Raw genomic sequence first — 21,899 nt, forward strand, 5'->3', positions numbered from 1 at the left:
AATTAAAAATTGTAATATGACAGAAACACATTATGTAGAGAGTAAAAGTCTTTTGTATTTCTTTCTCTTACCCTAAGAACACCATCGTATACATTTCTAGGTTGCTGAATTAAATAATTTATATAGACACACATATACACATGCACATACACACAATACTAAATATCTTGATTTACAACATACTTTGCACATAACCATACATCTTTGATTTTTTTTCTATCTGAATACTACTTTTATAGGCTTAATGCCACTCTCTGCATTTTCACATTCTATACATAAGTGGCATTTTTGTTGATTGTTCTCTGACATATCCTCTCATATTTTATTCCTTCCTGAGAATTATCAGAGTTGTGTCAGTATAGATGAATTCATTTTTACTAAAATAACTTATGAATTATTGTTAGAATTTAATGCTTTGGCTCCTCCCCACTATTAATGGTCTATTTGTAGGCTCTTATTTCTTCCTCCCTCTTTCCTTCCTTCCTTCTTTTTATGCTTTCTAAAGTCTGGTTTCCTAAGTGTAACATCTCAAGCAATGCTCATCATTCCTCTGCTTCGTAATCTTTGATAGTGTATTGTTAATGCTTTATATATTTTCCTCGGTGAAAGAGGTGATAAAGATGGCAAGATTCCCATACTCCCACTTTCTCATGAGTGTTTCTATGTAGATGAAATTCAAGGGAAGAATAGCTATCGATCTGTTTTGCCTCCTCATCCTTTAGAGAATTTAAATTCAGTAAGGTTAGTGAAAAATGTTTCAGCCGGTCTGCTTCCACCTGGGGTAGACTTCTAGAACATATCAGAAATAATTAGTCTCTTTTGGCTTTACCGTATCATGCTTCTGCACCCGTTTTTAATAAAAGTGCAGATGACAATGATGGCCAGAGCCTCTGCCTGACCAAGAGGCCCCTAGTTGCTTCAACTGTTCTATGAGCTGTGATTTCCTAGTGTGTGGTTTCCAAGTTCATCTGCAGGTGAAGATGTTTTCAACCATGTGTATTTCCCTTCTTCACCCCCAGTACCTCCGCATTTGAACCAGTTATGTTCTTTACTTCCTTAGACATAAGTTGAGTTCTACCTAGTTTTCATGGTATACACAATGTCTTAGGTTTCAGATAGTATCACACTTAAAAACCTTAATCCATGAGAATATTTTTCCTTGTTCCAAGATTTCTGGCTAAAATTTAAAAAGATAGACATGTGATTTGTGCATAGATGTGAAACACTGTAACTCTCACATATATAATTCTGGTAGAGAGGTTGACTGATACAACAACTTTGGAAAATTCTTTTGTAGTTTCTTATAAAGTTAAACACATGTCTATCTACCTTAAGTCTCACTCCTAGGACCCTATCCAAGAGATATGAAAATGTCAATAGACAGTCTTATAAAAGAATGTTTATTTCAACCTAATGCATAATGGTCCCAACCTGGAAACAATCCAAATGCTCATCAACAAGAAAGTGGCTGAACAAATTGTGGTCTATTTATAAAATGGAATATTACTCAGCAATAGAAAGCAAAGGAGTACTGATAGTCACACAACGTAGATGAACATTAAAAATATATATATGTTAAAAGAAATCAGACACAAAATAGTACATTCTATTTGATTTCATTCTTATGAAATCCAAATATAGACAGAAATAATCTATGATGATAGAAATTAGGTAGTAGTTACAATGGTAGAGACTGACCAGAAGGAGACATAAGGGAATTTCTGAAGAGATAGAAATGTTCCATATTTTATTTTGGCAGGGCGGCTATATAGGGTTTATAATTGTTACAAATAACTAAACTGAATGTTTTAGATCTGTGCATTTTATGGTATGTTTAACATATACATATACATCAATTAATCTCTGGAAATCATATATATATATATACTTATATATATATATGATCCATTTTATATATAAAAATCATATATATCATCCACTTGTTAATATAAATCATATATATATAAATATGTATATATATCGTCCACTTATATATATAAAGCATAAATATATCATCCCTTTTATATACACAATATATAATGTGTATATATATGCAAATATATATATAATCCACTTATATATGTAAATTATATATATCATCTACTTATTCTCTTAATACCCCATCATTGTATTCCTAATTGAACAAAGCTAATGAAGGGGAGGGTGACCATATAATTTATCATCCAAATTTGGGTATATTTGAATATAAAGGAATATTATAATTATAACAGGACAACAGTCATAAACTAGACAAACAGGGGCACAATTTTATTCCAGTTAAGGAGACGAGGACACAGAAGTTTCAGGTAAGAGTGAATACAACAAAGATAACAGTTTTTTTTTCTGTTTTCCAGATTTATCTTATGCATGGACTTTCAATGATAACCCCTTATATGTCCAAGAGGACAACAGACGGTTTGTATCACAAGAGACAGGAAATCTATACATTGCCAAAGTGGAACCATCAGATGTGGGCAACTATACTTGCTTCGTAACAAACAAGGAAGCCCAGAGAAGTGTTCAAGGACCACCCACCCCATTAGTGCAGCGCACTGATGGTAAGATGATGAGGTCTCTTGGGAATATACTTTGTCCATTGCTCTTGAAGCCTGGGTAGTGCTCTAGAGCTTTCTGCTGCCCTCTGGTTCAGAGGAGCCACATCATGAGTGAGTGGAGGTTTCATCGACAAACATGATGAAAATCAGAAATCATAAAAATATAGTAGAAAATTCTATAACTCACTCACACGGTACAGTATACATGATTCTGAGTATATTGCACCATCTCTTTGGCATTGGAACAGATACTTTCTTTGCTTAAGGAACATTTTATGTAAACAAAAGTTTGTTTGGAGAAGTAGGCGTGTGTGTGTGCACGTGTGGGTGCTGCCAAACTTATTAATCGAATACTATGTTTTCAGTGAGCATATGATGCAGCTTTTCTTTAATGCCTCTTTCTCTTTCATATTTGTCTTTTTGTTCATCCTTTATTTACCTGGCTGGCAAAATGGGGAAAAAAAGGTTCACATCCAAGGAAAGCAAAGCAGCAAACATTAATTACAAGCATTCCAAAGAAGAATGAAACACAGGATTCGTACTAATTATAGTCCTCCAAGGAACAGAATTCAGATTGGTCTCTGATGAGTCTTGTAGCTTCATCAAGTCATAGCTGGCACAAGATTTAGAAAGCTGGAAAACCTAGGGAAGTTATGACAGTAGAATAACCCTCCAGTTGATTCTTTATTTAAATATTCACAGTGGTAAATGTAAAGATAGAAAACCTGTTGATGCATTTTATGATCAGATCTGGGCTGGAAATGTAGTACCTCATAGAGTTTTTCTCCTCTCTGAGCATTTTAAGAAAAGCAAGAACATAATGCTAATAACAGCCAACAGAATTATGGAACCAATTCCATACAGGGAGTTCTTATGACAGAGTTTTTATAATCACTAAGTATCCAAATATATTTGCATAGTCTTAATTCAGAATTCAGCAACCACTAGATTTATTCACAGTATCTCCCCTTCAGTGAGTACTCTGTTCACGACAGAAAGAGCTCATAAGCCAATAATATGCATATAAATTCTACCATGTTTTTCCTTTTTTGGTCTACTTGTAGTTTCTGCTTCTCCCCTTCTTAATTCCTTCATACTCCCATCCCCTCTATTCTCTTTAATGCATTTGTGGTAAAAAGAGATCAGAAGAATTATACCATATTAATGTTAATAGTATAATATAAAAAATATCAAACCTCTTCTAAAAGTAGTCCCTGAAGAAATATCAGATGTCAAGAGAATAGAACCTAGAAAATTTAACCAACGTAGTTGACTGAACTAGTAACTAGTGCTCTCTACCTCCTCAACCATAGCTTCTTTAAATGTTTGCAATGATCAAGGTCTTAAAAATCAAGTATTTTTAGTTGATATATATTTTGTAAGTTTTAGCTTTTGTGTGGTTACACCGGCCACCAATAAACCATTTATTTTTAGAATGTATTATTCTGGTGTTTGGTATGTAAGTAAGAAAAAAAAAGTGGGGGGATCAAAAATTTTGAAGAATCTTGATTTGCCAGTGATTAAATTAGCTAAGTTAATGAGGATAGCCTAAAGATAGATTTCTGTTCCACCTCTGGTAGGTAGCATGTGTACAATATATTTGACTACTGTCTTATTCTTATCCCATATCCATAATTCCTTATTGAAAAACTTAAAACTATATAACAGATGTTTTTTATAAGTGTACATACATCAAAACCATTTAGCATTAAATTCTTAATGAACTGGCGTAAGAGCATTTATGCCATTATTTATCTCAACTGTTGTTACTACTTTATAGGTTTTGTTGCAAAAATACTGTTATTTTGTATTAAGAGACTGTATACAGTGTTAACTGAAAATTTCCTTACTCCTGAACAGATGTGGCCCCATGAGTTCTGTGAAGGGGTGATAGATCTGGATATCTCTAGAGAACAAATGTTCTTGATAATTCAGAAACATTTTATATTCTAGATGCATTCGTTCCTTAATTGGAAGACACATTTTTTTAAGATTCTAATATGGAATACAGGGAAATGTGGGATGCCTGTATTCTGATACTTTGATATATTTTAGATATTTCTTATTTAAGGAAGACGGGAATGAGTTAATTCTTTAAGTAGCATCATGTAGTGTTTCTTTGCCCTCTATCACTCATTAAAGTATATAAAAATATTGTTAATTGAAGGACAAAATAATCAGATTTTGGTTAATGAAGCATTTACTTCACAGAAAACTTCTATTCTCCAGAAATGCTGCTAGCTCTTTTGATATTTAACAGGTGTGATGGGGGAATATGAACCAAAGATTGAAGTGCGTTTTCCTGAAACTATACAAGCTGCAAAGGATTCATCTGTAAAACTGGAATGCTTTGCCCTTGGAAAGTAAGGTTTTTTGTTTTGTTTTGTTTTGTTTCTGGTTGTTTAATTTAAAAAAAAAAAAAAACCTTTTTGTTATTCAAACATTGCTGTAAGGTAAATTACCAAATAGATTTCAAATGCTGGGCAAAAGTGGAACTTTCTGATTGGAATTTAAACAAACATGCCTAATACTCTGAAAATGAGTGGGCCTGCAGTTCTCCCCGAATGTATTGATAGTTCCTCTACTTTGAGCATAATGAGTACCATTTAGGCAGCATCTTGCAAAGGAATATGTGTACTTGTATAAGACAGTGAGCAAGTCACTAAAACTTCAACATGCCCTTCACTCCATCTTGTCCTACAGCCAGAAATATATTGCCTGGAGTGTCTTCTTGCTTGATTAATCAGCAGTTCTCTTTAATGAAAAACCTGCAACTGCAAGTTTCCAAAATAAAACTAATTAAAGGCCATTGTTCATAGCAGATCATTAGAATTGAGCTCAACTTGCCCTATAGTGGAGGCACTTTGTTTTCCGCAGATGAGTGTTTATCAGCCAACAGGTTTGGAATGTGTTTAAGCAGTCAAATATCTGCAATTTTGCATAAAATGTGCAGACATCTCTTTGTGCCAAAAGGCACTATGCACACTTCACTCTTATGCCTGTAAATAAGAGTACCCACGTCACAAAGAGATGGATGGCTAGACTAGATCTGCTGTTTAAAAACAGTGTGCAGATGAATTAATCACCTGGCGACATGGTTAAACTGAAGTTCTGTAGGTCTGGGGTGAGGCTTGATTTCTCCATTTCTAACAAGCTCCCGGGTAATGATGATTTTTCTTTTCTATAGAACATATTTTGAATAATAAGAGACGTGACGCTATCAAATTTGAAGGTTCATCTCTAAATACAGTCTATTCTGAAAGCAGGCACCACATTTAGAAAAAGGGATTTACATTACAAATTTGAAAAATGTTTTTTAAAGTTTCCATTTTGTTGTTAAATAAATATACTGAGCAAGCCAAATAATGCTGGCTACTAAATCCTTTTAAGTTTCTTTCTGATGTAGTTTTAGGGTGATGGTGGGGTGGTTCTGTAGCCAACAGCCAAGAAATAATTCTTGAAGATGTCTTTAGTGCAAAAAGGGTGAATTTATTAAAACATGGGGACAGGAGCCATGGGCAGGAAGAGCTGCCCTGGGGTCATGACTGGTAACTCATTATATACTCTCAGGTTGGGAGGGGGTCAGGGTAAGTCTCTAAGGTATTTTGGAAGCAAGGTTTCCAGGACCTTGAGGGGCTAGCTGTTGCTAGGGAAATGGCATTTATTACCATTTAGTGAAACCTCAGTCATGACACCCTTCAGATGTGTGTATCAGGGGCCCCATAGCTTGGCATATGATTGTGTATATCTTGGGGCAGTTGAGATAAAGGGAGTAGACTTACAGGATCCTCGAGGTTGGGATAATGTTAAGCTAAGGGTCTCTTTTGCCCCCAGCAAAGTGACATCATGGAGGCAGCTGAGGTCCTAGAGGGAGGTCACTCTGCCGGTCTCAAGGACTTGTCAGGGGACTATAGGCAGTAAGGGAATTTAATTTTTCACTTGCCTTAGTTTCCCACATCACCATGGCAGGCACCAAACCCTTGTCCTTTGTTCTCAGGTAGCCAGGAGTGTCTGAAGAATATCACACATCCTCCACCTTGGGGGCTGCAGTGCCAACCTGTATTTTGCCCTCTGCTTGCCCCACACTCCCTCATCACTTTCTATATGAAATTTTGTAGATCTTTAAGTTAAATTTCTGAAGGTACTCATTTTTCATGTATTCAAAATACCATATTTTATTTTCATACAGTATTGGTTCCACAGTATGTGTCCAATAAATAATTATTGACTGATTAAATCATGCATAAGAAAAGGACAAATGGGAACTTTCTGTCACAGTTTTTGTCTTCCTGCCTTTTAAGACATGATAAACTTTCACCATTTTCAAGCTTTCTCCAAAATTAAAGTTTATAAAAAAACATAAAGCATCAGCAAAATACTTTGAGAATTAGACAATTTACTTAAAAAAAAACAATGAAAGATAGCAACTGAAATTTCATTTATAGCTGATTCTATCATATTTGGCATCAGGGAATATGGATGGATTCCTGTAATTAAAGAATATATTCTTACATAAAAAAACTTTGAAAATTATTGAGGCTGGTTCTCAGGAATTTCATATAAATAAATTACCTTTGTTAAACATTTGTTAGTAAGAGTTTAGATTGTATACACATATATGTAATCTATCTATATGTAATCCTCATAATTATTCAGGGTATATCATATTTTCATTATATATGAGAAAACTGAGGCTCAAATTGGATAAATAACCTAATCAATTTAAGCTCCTGTTAACACAAGGGCAATTCAAAGCTAGTCACACCTCATTTTAAGTTCTGAACTTAGAATCTTTTGAATAAATGATTAAAATAGTTGCTCATGAAACCAGTGAAGACAGATTCAATTCCCAGTTTTCTCAAGAGTTGTCTGACTGTTAGCAACATGCTTCTTAAGCTCCACAAATTAACATGTACTCATCCGAGAGGACTTAATGTGATACCAGCCTTTTATGTTTATTTTGAAGTATGAAGTGGATAATACACATAAAGAACATTTAGCATTGAACTTGGTGCTTAGGCAGTGAATGTTCATTGAATTATTCTGAACCCAAAATTCAAATTCTATTATCTTTTTGTCTAACCAGTGTTTGAGTTAGTGGGTATGTTGGAACTAGAAACAGGTTATCTCAGAGGGTACACAAGTTCTCATCACTGCAGCTCATTCCTTTTCTGTCTCATACTAATGCCAGTATAAGAGAGAGCAACAAACAGAGTCAGTTCTGGGGTAGAAAAGAGCAACAGTAAGGAGAAAACTTAGTCGATTAATAAAGGCTCTGGATTGCTCACATATCAGGTTTCCTAATTTTATTTATGTCTACATTTCATTTCTAAAAACTCAAACCTACAGAAATACTGGAAGAGTAACAATTGCACAATCACTTCAATCATACATATCGTTCACCTGAACTGACCAAGTATAAATCTTTGCCGCATTCCCTTCTGTCTCTATCTCTCACTCTGTCCCCCAGCCCCACCTTTTTCCCTCTCTCCCCTCTTACCGCACACACCCATACCCACACCTGCACACGTGCCATGCATTGAAACAGATGGGTGGTTATGTTATAACTTGGACTGCATTTTGGAGAGAGATATTTATGGCACTCAAAATATTGCTTAAAATACACACTCGAGTCGCCTGGGTGGATCTGTCAGTTAAGCATCTGACTCTTGGTTTCAGCTCAGGTCCTGATCTCGCCGTTTGTGAGCTCAAACCCCACATTGGGCTCTGTGCTGGCAGTACAGAGCCTGCTTGGGATTCTCTCTCTCTCCCTCTCCCTCTCCCTCTGCCACTGCCCCACTTGTGCTGCCTCTTTTTTCTCTCAAAATAAATAAATAAAATTTAAAAATGTTTACAAAAAATATCCACACTCAATTTCAAGCTCAGCTTGCTATGAAATGGAGGAGTGGAAGACAGAAAAAAGGCAGAGTTAGGAAACTTTGACCATCCCATTTAGAGTTCACCATTTGACTTCACTCTTAGGATTCAGTCATGAGTACATACTAAAAGAATACATTGGAAGTAAATGGAAGGAGTAGATTAATAATCCAGACAAGGGAACTGAAGCCTTAGGATATATGAGATAAATTGTTAAAAAGTCTCAAATGGAATGATTTAGCAATAAGTGAAATCATCTCTTTAATTAACCTCATGGTGATGGAAACAGTCAATACATTAGAACGTGACAACTAGTGAAACTACATATGGTAAAATTTATTACCTTAAAAATATGTGGTAATACCTAAGCTTCCTGATATAATTTGTACTAGCAGTATTCGACTCAGGAAAATTTAAGTTGGAAAAATAATAGGTTAAAAAAAACCCTCTTGAAATGTTTAATCTCATGTGTATGTCCAGAAACAACTTGATGGATAAATGGTACGTTCATTGTTAAGTTTATACATAAAAGATGTGTTGCAGAGGAAATAAAATTAAGAAGAATGGGAAATGATGAAGATTACTTAACTGCACTTCATAGAAAATTGTCAAGGAAATAATTCATTTAATGGAGTATACTCCATAAGATTTTATGTGACAAAATTAATCAATGTTGAGATTATGTTTTGATTATGTTATGATTATGTCCTTGGGGTTAAAACAGAAAGTCCAAAGCATCCTCTGGGTCATAGTGATAGTGTTAAAATACCCAGTATAAGAAACACATGCTTTGTGTAATTTTAGTGTAGATACATTTCTCATTTCTTCAGATAGACAAAATCTTTGTATACTTTGCAAAATTATACATATGTATATCAAAAAGAACTTTTATATATGCTTGCCAGCAGTTTTCAGAGAGCAAATTGCATTGCAGTTGAACTAGGGCAAACATACTGAGAATGCTTTTTGGTCCCTTATAAAATTTGATATCTCTCAAATATTTCACCAACTTTTAAAAATTTGCAAATTAATAAACATAAAAAACAATACATTCTCTTGAAAATTAATTCTGTGATAGGCAGAATTAACAAACTGAAAATGTTTAAAATCAAACCTTTGATTCTTAAATTATAAATCTATATTTGCACGTTTATTACAAAGTGTTTTTAGAAACTCTACTGAAAGATAATTATAGATCATATTCTCTGACATCTCTTCATGAATATATTGCCGTGCCGCATTTGGGTTTAGTTATTTTTTTTCCAAATATAGGGACTACTTTGTACAAGTAAGTTTGAATCTCCTTGTTCACTTTCTGAGATGCCACACTTTGTAAGATGTCCGATAAACACAAAACTGAGCAAAGCTAATCTGGGGAGGAATGAAATCCAAGTTCTATTTCTTATTAACATTCTTTCTAAACACTTTTGTTAAACGACTAGTGAATGCTTTTTTGCTATCAACTATATATTCATTTAAACAAGGATTTACATATTTTGGTAAATAAGAGAGATAAATAGAGAAAGGGAAGAAAGAAGACAGGGAGGGAGGGAGGAAATCAGGTGAATAGGTGGATACAAGGGGGAAAGAAAGGTCAATGTCATCTCTTATTCTTATTAAGTTTTTCATTTTTAGAACCTAAGACAGTTCCTAAAATACTTACTGTTTTTTGTGACATGTTTTTGGAAAGCAGTACATGCAGACTTGCATAATTAGACGATATCCCCTCTTTCCCCATGGAATATTCCTCCTCTTGAGTGTGTAGCTAGTTTTTGGGACTTGTATCATGCTTGGTGTTCTCTGAACTTCCAGCAACTAGGACTTGGTAGCTGTTGTTAATTTTGAAAAATCCCCAACCATCATGACTTCAACGATTTCTTTTATTCATTTTCCTCTCTGTTCTCCTTCTGGTATTTCTGGTAGACATCTGTTGCACCATTTATAATTGCCCACAGTTCTTAGATATTCTGAGGGTTTGTGGGTTTTTTAGTTTTTCATTCTTTTTTTCTCTTTGTGTTTTGGTTTGGAAAACTTTTACTGATATTTCTTGTAGTTCACTTATTCTTTCCTCAGCTATATTCAGTCCACAGGTGAGTCCATCAAAAGAATTTTCATTTGTATTACAATGGTTTTTCTTTCTAGCATTTTCTTTTGATCATCTCTTACAAATTCATTTTTTTCTGCTTACATTAATAATGTGTTTTTTTATGTTGTCTGCTTTCTTTTTTTTTCCATTAGGGCCCTCAGCACATTAATCATAGTAATTTTAAATTTCCAGTCTGATAATCCCAAAATATTTGCCATGTTTGAGTATGGTTCCCTTGCTTGTTTTTGTCTCTGAAGACTGCTTATCAACATGCTTTGTATTTTTGTTGTTGTTGTTGAACCACTGATGAGGTTTATCAGTTACAAGGAATTGAGGTAACTAGATTTTAGGGTGAGGTTTATCTAGCAAGGAGCTAAACTGTGTTTACTGTTGACCACCTTTGTTTCCTGTAGCTATGGTGTCAGAAGGTAACATTTTCTCTATTGTCTTTGATCTCCCCTGCTGTCTTTGGTTTTCCATAGAGACTCTTTCTCAAGTAGAGCCTGAGTCTGCATATTCTATCAGGTATAATGCCCTGCTGTTTTACAGGGCCCAACTGATGATATGAAAGTCCTTGCTTGCTAATTCCATCATCTTTGTAATTTATGAATCTGTTTCTGTTGACTTCTTTTTCTCCTAGTCATGATTCTCATTTTTATGCTTTTTAGGTTATCTGGTAATTTAGCTTGAATTATAGACATAATGTTTTGTTGTTATATGCCATATTGTGGTGCATATTTAAAATACTAGATTTTATTGACAGCTACTAGATTTTATTGATAAGCTACTATAAATCTGCTTGATCTTTCTGTGGCTTATTATGAAGCCTAGCTAGCTATAGAGTAGACTTTAGTCTCAGGCTAGTTAACTAGTAAGATGCATGCCCCTACTGAATGCTCCAGTGTTTATTAAATTTCTCTTCTATAGCTTGGAGGAAATCTGCTGTCTTACAGCCCTGTTTGAGTTCTGAAAATTGTTGTATGCTCAGTCCCATGTGATACACTTGTGCACTTTCTTTTCATTAATCCCATCCTCTCTGATACTCTGTTGTACAATCCAGTCGCTTTGGCCTCATGTGTCTCCTGAACTCAGTGAAACAGTAATGCCCTATTTAGGTTCCCCTTCCTGATTCTTTCCTCTGGAAAGGGCCTGTCGATAGAAAAACCAAGATACCAAAGGCTTGCTTCATGTATTTCCCCTCCTTCAGGGATCACAGTTTTGTGCTGTCCATTGTTCTGTTTCTGGGATCAGGTTTTTTCCTCATGTAATTGTCCAGGTTTTCATTTGTTTCCAGCAGGAGGGTAAATAAAGTCCCAGTGATTTGAACATAGCTAGAAGCCAGGTATTGTTTTTAATGCTAATTGTGAAGGTGAATGCAGTGAAGTTTAGAGAAATTAAGTGTCTAAATCAACGTAAATTTAACTCTGGAATTGAAATGTAAATTTCACTGATTCTGACTTCAAAACTCACACTCATAGCCATTTGATATTTACATTAAATTATCTTTTAATATATGAATTTATTCCCTGTGGGTAGAGGCAGTTAGCCCCAATTCTATAAATGTTTTCCTCACAAAGTCTTGAAAAATTTCAGTAAAATATTTAAAAGATTTTGTCTGAGGAATGGAATTATAGATGTATTTCCCATTTAGAGTCTCTGTAATTACTAACATTTCAGCAACAAGTGAGCCTTATCTTTATATATTAAAAATTAAAAAATAAATAAAAAGATAACCTTTTTTAAAATTCAGGCGATTTTTAATAAGAGGCAAGAAGTGTTTCCAAAAATGAATCAGGTCCACTGAGGAGCATTCCCCCCATGGGTTTGTATGAGATGATGGCAGTATCTACCATTTATAAAAATCTGGGATAGATGATTAGAGATGGAACAGAAAACACAGTTTCAGTGACAGAAACCCATGTGGGAGACTGCTGCCATCAGGCAGGCAGGGTGACTAGAGAGTGAGGTCTAGGGAAAGCTGACTCGAGTGTTGACTCATAGAATCTGACCATCCTAAAACACCATAGACTAGCATGAATATAGAGTTAAGACAGAACTTGAGATACCTGCTTGAACTTTAATCGCTAAGATTTTGGGGATGTGTAACTCACTTTCCATGTTGGGGTTTCAGAACTGACGTGATCACAGCTTTCAAGTCTCAGCTTTGTCTCATTTGTTCAACATGGCAGACTCTTAATTACCTAAGCTGCAAATTAACTATATTGTGAAACATCCTAAGAAACTCTGTTTGTAGGTGCTATGCAAATGTAGTATGATTGACGGATAGATTTTAGTGTCTCCTTTTATGAAAATATAGGCCTTTGCTCTTAGTGAAGAAATTAAACTGATATCCCTCATAACTCTAATACTTCTCTTAGAAACAACCAAACACATTTTCCTCCTTCTTCTTCTTCTTTTTTAACCTTAATTTAGAAACATTGCTGTTAGTGCTCAGAAATGTAAATAAAATTAGTAGCAGCACTGAATGTTCTATGTGTTCTGAAGCCTTCACACAGGACTATATTTATGTAGACATGTATATCTTATTTATTTTTTTCTAATTTATGAAGGAAAAGATACCCAGCTTGGCTATTAATGTTAAGCAATAAATCTGAAGTTTCAACAAGATGTTTTTAGGTATTCCAGAAATTTCAGATGACAGAGAAGCTATCTACTGTTTACTTTTTTCTCTTACACATATGGATATCATTGTAAATTATACCAAAGAAAGGTCACTATGGTACCTCAGGAGGACAATGGCATTTTCAAATCAAACTAGGTGCGTTTACATTTTTTAGGCCTTTAACAATTGCTTTAAAAGAAATCAAAGAGGGGCGCCTGGGTGGCGCAGTCGGTTAAGAGCCCGACTTCAGCCAGGTCACGATCTCGCGGTCTGTGAGTTCGAGCCCCGCGTCAGGCTCTGGGCTGATGGCTCAGAGCCTGGAGCCTGTTTCCGATTCTGTGTCTCCCTCTCTCTCTGCCCCTCCCCCGTTCATGCTCTGTCTCTCTCTGTCCCAAAAATAAATTAAAAACGTTGAAAAGAAAATTAAAAAAAAAAAAATAAAAGAAAAGAAATCAAAGAAGTATCGTAAAATTTTCCTAATTGCATGACTTGTAAGTAAGTTGGCTTTTTTTCCCCCTCATTGAATTGAGTAGCTGGAGAGCAGAATATTATTATTCCATGTATGTTTTGTCCCATTTGCCCCACACTGAGACCTAGTCTTGAGGTGCTTGTTAATTGCTTTGCATGTTATTGTGATACAATGTTGTTTGAGGTAAATTGAAAATTCTGGTAAATTCTATGGTAAACTTCATAAACTACCCCCCCCCCCTTTGCTGTGCATGCAAATCTGAGAACTGACAAATATTCAAGCCAATCTTTCAAAAATTGAAGGGCATTAATCCTCAACAAGCACACATATACATGTGCTCACCCTAGGACTGAATGACTTATTAGTGGATTCACTAACATTTCAAGACAACATTGCTTTCTGGAAAAAGTGTAGACTTTGAAATCAAAAAGATCAGTGTTTAAGTTCTAAATTCCCCTGTGAATAGCTGGACTACTCTGATGAGTTCACTTATCTGTAAAACAAAGGCAAAATTAGGTAGAAGATAGATAGATGATAGATGATAGATAGATAGATAGATAGATAGATGAATGATAGATAGAGTAGAATTATTGTAAGGACTGGAAATACTATTAAACTTACCTACTTACATACCAAAGTTCCTGGCCCATAAGAGGTAATCAATAAATACTAACAGTTTTATTAATTATGGTAATTGTCAGTGCTGCTTTAACTGAGGAGGTAAAAAGGAACACACAGGAGAGAAAGGATCTCTGCATTTTATATATGTGTGTGTGTGTGTGTGTGTGTGTATACATGTGTATAGACATGTGTAAATATACATGTATAGACATGTGTATATACATGTGCATATATATACACACACACATATATATATAAATATTTATGTGTGTATACATACACATACATTATATATACACATATATACATTTGCATTATATATACACATACACATAACATTATATATTCACATTACATATGCATAAACACATTTTTGTTTGTTAGTTTTGTTTTGTTTTGTTTTAATTAAGTAACCTCTACAGCCACTGTGGGGCTTGAACTCATGACCTGAAGATTAAGAATTGCATACTCTACCAACTGAGCCACCCAGGCACCCCATGCATTATATTTTTGTGCTAATATAATCCTCAAGGACTTGCTCAGAATAATACCTTTACCATTTCAAAGTTCTGTGTTCAATAACATGTATAAGGGTTATTGTCATCCCCTCACTCATTTGGCAAATTGAACACAAGTATTTGTTAACTCAACAAATATGCTTTGAATGCCACATTCAATCATTAATTCCTTTATTCTTTCATTTATTTAGTCAGCCAGTCAGAAGGAATTCTACAAGCCACAGACACCAGGCTAGGCTCCAGGGAAATAAAGAAAATTACATGAAAGCCCTGTGGAGTTTGCAGGCTGCTGAAAATAGAATGGGTGTAACAACACATGATGACACATTTTTCTTGGGATCTGCTCTTTACTTACAAATTTTTGGTGAAGAAAGAGTCAAGGATACTCACTCTGGGAGTCTGACTGATTATCTTTTCCTCAGGCTGCCCTTTGTTCAATTGAGATTAGAGGGAGTCACTCTCAATTCCTTTGGTAGAGCTAATTTTAGGCTGTTGTTTAAGGGGTCCTTTGTATTTCTGGAAAATAGGAGGTTCTTGCTTCTTTTTTTCTTTCACCAATATTTCCTTTGATTAATAGACTTTTGAATAACAGTTTTAGAACAGAAAAACTGAGCAGATAGAACAGTGAAATCCCATATAACCCCACCCATTTTCCCCTATTACTAACATTTTGCATTAATATGGCATATCTGTTTCAATTAATGAACCAAGACTTTTATTCACTGGAGTCCATGCTTCAAATTTGCTTGGTTTTTGTCTAATGTCTTTTTTTTCTTAATTCCAAGATTCCATATAGGGTACCATTTTACATTGATATTTTTTGGTCTCCCTATTCTTCTTTGCTGTAACAGTGTCTCAGACTTGCCTTGTTTTTGATGACCTTGACAGTTCTGAGGAGCAACGGTCATTGTCATTGTAGGATTACCCTCTGTTGGAATTTGTCTAATACTTTCCTCATATTGAGACTGAGGTTATGGGTTTTGGGGAAGAACACCAAGTCAAAGTGCCATTTCACCACATCGTATCACTGTTACTATTCCACAATGACTTATAACTGCTGATGTTGGCCTTCATCACTTGGCTGATGGAGTTTTTGTTAAGATTCTGCACTGTAAATGTACTTATTTTTCTCTCTTTCCATATTGACTGTTTGGAAGGAGGTCAGTATACACACACTATCCATATTTTAATGAATAGGTAGTTGTGCTTCACCTCCTTTAAGGTACTGAATCCTTATACTTTATTTGGCATTCCTCTGCATGGGAGATTTGTCATATTTCCCTGCCCATTTATTCATTTATTTCTATCAGTATTGATCAGTGAATATTTATTTTATACTTTGGGTTATAACCCTATACTACTTTTATATACTATGTTGTTCATGTGTACATACATTATTTTGTAAAATGTTTTCTAAAAATCTTAAAACCATAAAGTATGAAAGTATCTGCAGGTCCTTAAACGCCTTCTTTACTCTCATTTGTGATGACAGGAGGACATTTGAATGTGTACTTTCATCCAGCCTCCTCCTGGTAGACACTATATTTCTTTTTGTTTTGTTACCACTTTTGTTGCCACAAATAATGATGTAAGGAATACTCTTGTGGCTGTATTTTACCCATGCCCATGAGAACTTCCTCAGTATATTTTCAGAAAATTAGAATTATTGGATAAAAGGAACCTAAAAAGCTAAGTATTCTGAAATGTGTTGCCCTGTTCTCCTGAAGAGTACTTGTAAAGGGGCCATTTTCACAGACCAGGGACCCAGCCTACAAGTTGGGTCTCTTTTGATCTTACGTGCATACTCTGAATCCAGTGTCAAACACTCCTTTCATTTTTTTCCCCAAAAACCATAAAGTGGAGTTTAACAGTGCTGTTTCTAAAATTAAACTAATTTGAAGGCTCTAAAACTCATCCAAGAAGAATATATGTGCTTCTGGAAGCAACTCGTCATCTTCCCATCTCAGTCTATCACCACCTGTCCTAGGAGACCTACATTTCTTACTTTTTAAATAGTTGGCACCTGCATGAGAGAGATATCAAATCCACAATGGTATTGAACTGAAGGAAAAGAAGTTACTTGCTTCCTTTTTTCCAGCTGACCTTGAAACCATTCTCTACAACCTTTATTGGAATCTGGAGGTATCTCAATATGTTAAAAAAAACAAACAAACAATTCTATCATTTCATCTTCTGAACCTTGGACAAAAGGAACTCTATCCACTGGTTAGATAAAGAAAATTTTCCAAGCACATCCTAATACATCCTAATTTGATAACCTGTTTTGTATCTGGTTAGTTGATGCAGGAGAAGGAAAACATGATGGTTTAGAGCTCAGTTTCTATGAAAAGACACACTTTGGTTCAAATACCTTTTTATTTTAAGTTTACAGTGTGATACTGGATATGTTATCCAGCCTTTTTCCGCCCCAGTCTCCTTGTGTACTTCTGTACTGGGGATAACAGTAATCCTGTGTCAAACAGTATGGTTATAATGGTTTCACTGAGGCACTTAACACAGTGCCAGGCATATAATATGTGTTCAATACATATTGCATATATTAATGATAGGATGATGATATATTAGCATACCATATGTAATGTTTCCTTTATGTCTTTATATGAAAGCATATGGTTATGATCAGAGCTAAAATCAAGCCCTATAAATTTGACGGAACATAGGCTTCCACAACCTCACATACCTTAACTGAAGTGTCATTTTCTTTACTTTAGAGCAGCATAATGTTCACACAATCAGAGAAGTATTTATTTAGGGTTAATATTATGTATTGACAAAACATTATGGACAAGCTGTTAATTAACTTCCAAATGCAGTATCATTTTCACCTTGGAATGCTGGTCTCCAGTTTATGTTTCACGTGCAAATTAGTACTTATTTTACTTTAGTTAAAAAGAATAGAAAATGGCAATAAAATTCTTAGGGAATCTTTAAATAATAGAGCCTTCTTGTCCCTATGTGATGATGATCATGGTGATAAGGAAATTTAGTAAACCCTGTTTGTGGTTCAAACTTTGTATTTCACAGTGGATTCTCGTATTTCCTTATTTGATCTTCTCAAGAAGCCTTTTATGTACCCATTGTTATCTCTAGTTATACGAGAAAGCGGAGGCTCAGAGAATTGGGCAATTTGCATTCAGTCACATAAAACCTGCCTGTGTCCTTTTACCCTACATGCAAGTACCACTCTGTTACCATTGCTATTATGACTAAACCGTTTGTAGTTTTTCAGTTGGCTGCAGCAACTGTACTGTCAAATACCAGATGAATACACGCATACCATAAAATTTTTCCCTTGGAGAAACCTGGCATAGACACTGACCAGTAGAACAGGATCATGACTGCGTTTAGATCACTGAAAACAAAAAAGTTTTCCTTTTTCTGTAACACTGAGATTGCTTTTCTACAGAACTCATGAACATATCCACATTGTATCCCCATAGGACAATCTTACATTCCAAGCTCTTTGTATGAATATTTCAAGTTGGGGAAATGAAAGTAGCTAGCTGAACAGTCTGAAAATTTAACAAAGGCACTCTTTGCTGGTTTTGTTATTCTGCTTCACTGTCTTCGATTAAAAATGGCCACTGACAGGATTTTCTGAAATGAGGTTCAAGTTAAGAATAATCCCAAATATAAGCATCTTAGGAAACTGGTTCTCTGTACCAGTTTCTAGTTAAAAACTTAGGATAGCCTGGATTTAAGCTGTGGATAATGAGGTTTAAGAAATCCACGGGAGAAATATAAACTTTCTCAAATAGCACTAGTAATGAAAATTCTATTTATGGGCTAATAGTATAGAATTGAAGCACAGTTTCTAGTAGTGTGTGAAGAGCTTTAATTTAACTTCCAATTCAGGTTGGAACGAGGCCAGATGGTTAACAAATGTATACTCCGTCTTCAGATAAAATTAACAGGATGCTCTCTCAGTAAAAGCATAATGACGAGAGAGAATGGAGTAAAAGTCCTTATTTATGGCAATGCTTATTTAAGAAGCACAAAACCAGAGGGGCAGAGGAACAAAGAAAGAGAGAAAAAACTTTGCTGTTATTATTTGGTAGTATTTCATTAGTGTGAAATTTCAGGAAACTTGATTTAGCAAATAGTAACCAAATCAGAAAAGGCTTTTGCAATGCTCCTTTTGAAATACAAGACTCGTGAGCGCATCACCTATGGTCTGAGGAAACTTTGGATAAGAGAGTTGCTTCAGATTGGTTTTATTTATTGAGCTTTATATCCAAGCTAAATTTCTACATTGTATTTGGGAAGACTTTAAAAAAAAAGAAGACAAGGAGGGATTGAAGCTAAAAGCAAAATGTTGCCAGATATGGCTGATATTTGCCATTAGGATAATGACAGCACCATGTATTTTGACTTCCCTTCTGTAACAGCACAGTTTCAAGAGATTTAACGATAATCTCCATTCTGAAGACCCCTCAAAGATCCCCCTTGCTCCATGGCGTTCTTCATGTATTTATATTTATAAAGTATGCATTTTAAATAGACCACTTATTTTAAACTAGGATGAACTGCCAGTGAATATTGCAACACTAACATCACCGACATGGACAAACTAGGTAGATCCTAGGGAGAATGCTGAATCCACAGTAGAAGTAGTCTACTAGTGTTTATAATTGAATGGGTGGTAACTCAAAGAATTGGAAGGTGAATCACAATAAATTAGCCAGTACTGGAAGTCTAAGTGGAGGAGAATTGGCAGGCAATAATTTAACAGAAATTACCTGTCTCAACGGGAATTCCATTCCAAAAAGGTAATTAGAATTGTTAACAGCTGCCAGCTGAGTATTTAGCTTAGATGACAAATGGAAGCCATCTGTCACAATGCCTGGTACATAGTAAGCACTCAGTTAATGAGTATTAATATTCACAAAAAATGCTCAGGTATCTTACACAGGACCTTGTTTCTCTTTGGAGAACTCTGTATAATTCCTTTCCTCCCTCCCACCATGGTCTTAGATGATTAACCATGTTGGAAAACAAAGGTGGTTCACAGCAAAACATGTAGTATCTCACCTGAGAGATCTCTGCCCTCAGGGTGAGGAAATAAGCATGACCCCTATGATCCGGGACAGTATCCTAGCAGCCTATATATAAAGCACTGAGAAGCAGGAAATTACTTCTAGAGTCATATGGGTATGTTTGTGTACCTGTTTCATTGACAGCGTGGAGATCTATTTTTAATTTACAAATGGTTCATAAATCAATTTATGTTGAATGCATAGTGAATGGAGTCCTTAACAGAGAACAGAAAATAAATAAATAAATAGCAGCTGGGATTTTTCCTTTTGAAATGATAACAATAACATAATAATGATTTTAAATGATTCTCTTAATTTATCATTAACACTCAAATGTAGTGTATAATGTGTGCTAAACAGCATGTTGAACATGGGACATGGATTGTATCATTTAATCCTCACAAAATCCTGTGAATTATGTACTATTATTAATCCCCATTCCACAAATGAGAAAATTCATGTTTATAAGGTGGAACAAAATATAGCTGATAAGGAGCTGATAAGAGCTGTATTCTGCTCTGTACTGCATAAATAGTATTCTATTATGACAGCTTCATTATTATAATTATTATTATTTACATAGCACAGTATGTCTTAGAAAAGTGAGCTTGCATTAACAAACTAGACTCATTACTAAAATAATTTCATTTTTTGTAGATCCCAGTTCTTCCCACCCACTGTCCATTTGGGATGCCTTTAGAAAAGACAGAGGGTGTGAAATCTAAAGCAGTTCATTTAGTGTCTTCATAAGAAGTTTCAGGACAAAATGGGAACTTTTGATTAAAATGCATATGTATTTTTATGTAATCTGTGTTTTGCACTTATTCTCTCTGTCTCTATATATCACATTACCAGTGATAATCAGGAGGATCATGGCATTCACATTTAGCAGTGACTTAACAAATCTGAAAAAAAATCTCAGCATTTAATTAGTAACTGTGAATTCTTATAAAACTGTTTGATTTTTCTCCCATTAGTAATTTTAACATGAAATGTAGTCACAAAATACAGTTGATAAGACTTCTTTTTAAAAAAAAAACTTTTAAAATATTTGAGTGATTTTTTTGATAGTGTAGTTGCCATGAGAATTCTAATGTATGGAGTTTAAAATGTAATGTCCACCATATTGTTTTTTTTTTTTAAGTTTATTTATTTTGAGAGAGAGAGAGAGCAATATGCATGAGCAGGAGAGGGGCAGAGAGAGGGGGAGAGAGAGAATCCCAAGCAGACTCTACACTGTCAGCACAGACCATGAGATCATGACCTAGGCCGAAATCAAGAGTCAGACACGTAACCAACTGAGCCACCCAGGATCCACCAGCAATCCACCATTTTGTATAATTCAGTCACACAGCATCTAAATCCAGGCATCAGAATCTATTTGTCATGTCTTTTGTTGGGGCGGAGGGGAGAGGGTTGAAAGCATCAAGAAAACAACTCAAACAAGCTTAAGCCAAAAAAAAGAAAAAGAAATGTATTGACTTACAGAAATGTTCAAAGAGAGATTTGGGGGGGGGGGGCATCAGGCATGACTTGATCTAGGCGTGTGAAGAATCCCAAGATTCTTGCCTTTGTAGTAGCTTTAGCTTTCAAAGATACTTGCTCCATTTGGTGGGAAGGAAATTGTTGCCTAGAAGTTCCAAGTTTGTATTCTGTCTGAGCAAACCACAGTGAAAAAAACGATTCTCTTTTCGACAGCTCTTCCAAAAACATTCACAGAATTGAGTATTGTTTTCTCTGATTGGTTGTCTTGGTTCTCATAATTGACCAACCCCAGATACTATGGTGCATCTGCAAGACCTTTATCTTGTGCTCTCTCCTGAAGCCAGAGGTCTAATGCTTCCAATTCAAATCAGATGAAGTAAAGTTAGGAGGCTCTTTAAAGGAAAATCAAAATGCAGACAGAAACCAACCAATGACCCAATCAAATATGGATCCACTGCGATTGAGAATTTAGGACTCTAATTCTTATACCCTTCTTCAAAATTGAATAATCTTACGTTAGAAGATTATATTATAATCTCCCTAATTAAATGGTTTGTGGGAGAAGATTTATCACACCACCCCCAAATGAGGTAAAAAAAAAAAAAAAA

General features: G+C 35.1%; 1 protein-coding gene across 2 annotated transcripts in view; it reads left to right on the forward strand.

The window, feature by feature from the left end:
* Positions 1-21,899, forward strand: part of CNTN6 (contactin 6) — a 283,185-nt gene that overhangs the window by 174,966 nt on the left and 86,320 nt on the right. For both annotated transcript variants that reach the window (XM_060631587.3, XM_078442810.2), the window contains exons 6-7: positions 2,355-2,558; positions 4,816-4,918. In XM_060631587.3, coding sequence (XP_060487570.2) covers positions 2,355-2,558; positions 4,816-4,918 — 307 coding nt within the window. The remainder of the gene's footprint in view (positions 1-2,354; positions 2,559-4,815; positions 4,919-21,899) is intronic.

Source organism: Panthera onca, chromosome A2, assembly GCF_046562875.1.
Source record: "Panthera onca isolate mPanOnc1 chromosome A2, mPanOnc1 haplotype 2, whole genome shotgun sequence".
NCBI lineage: Eukaryota > Metazoa > Chordata > Mammalia > Carnivora > Felidae > Panthera > Panthera onca.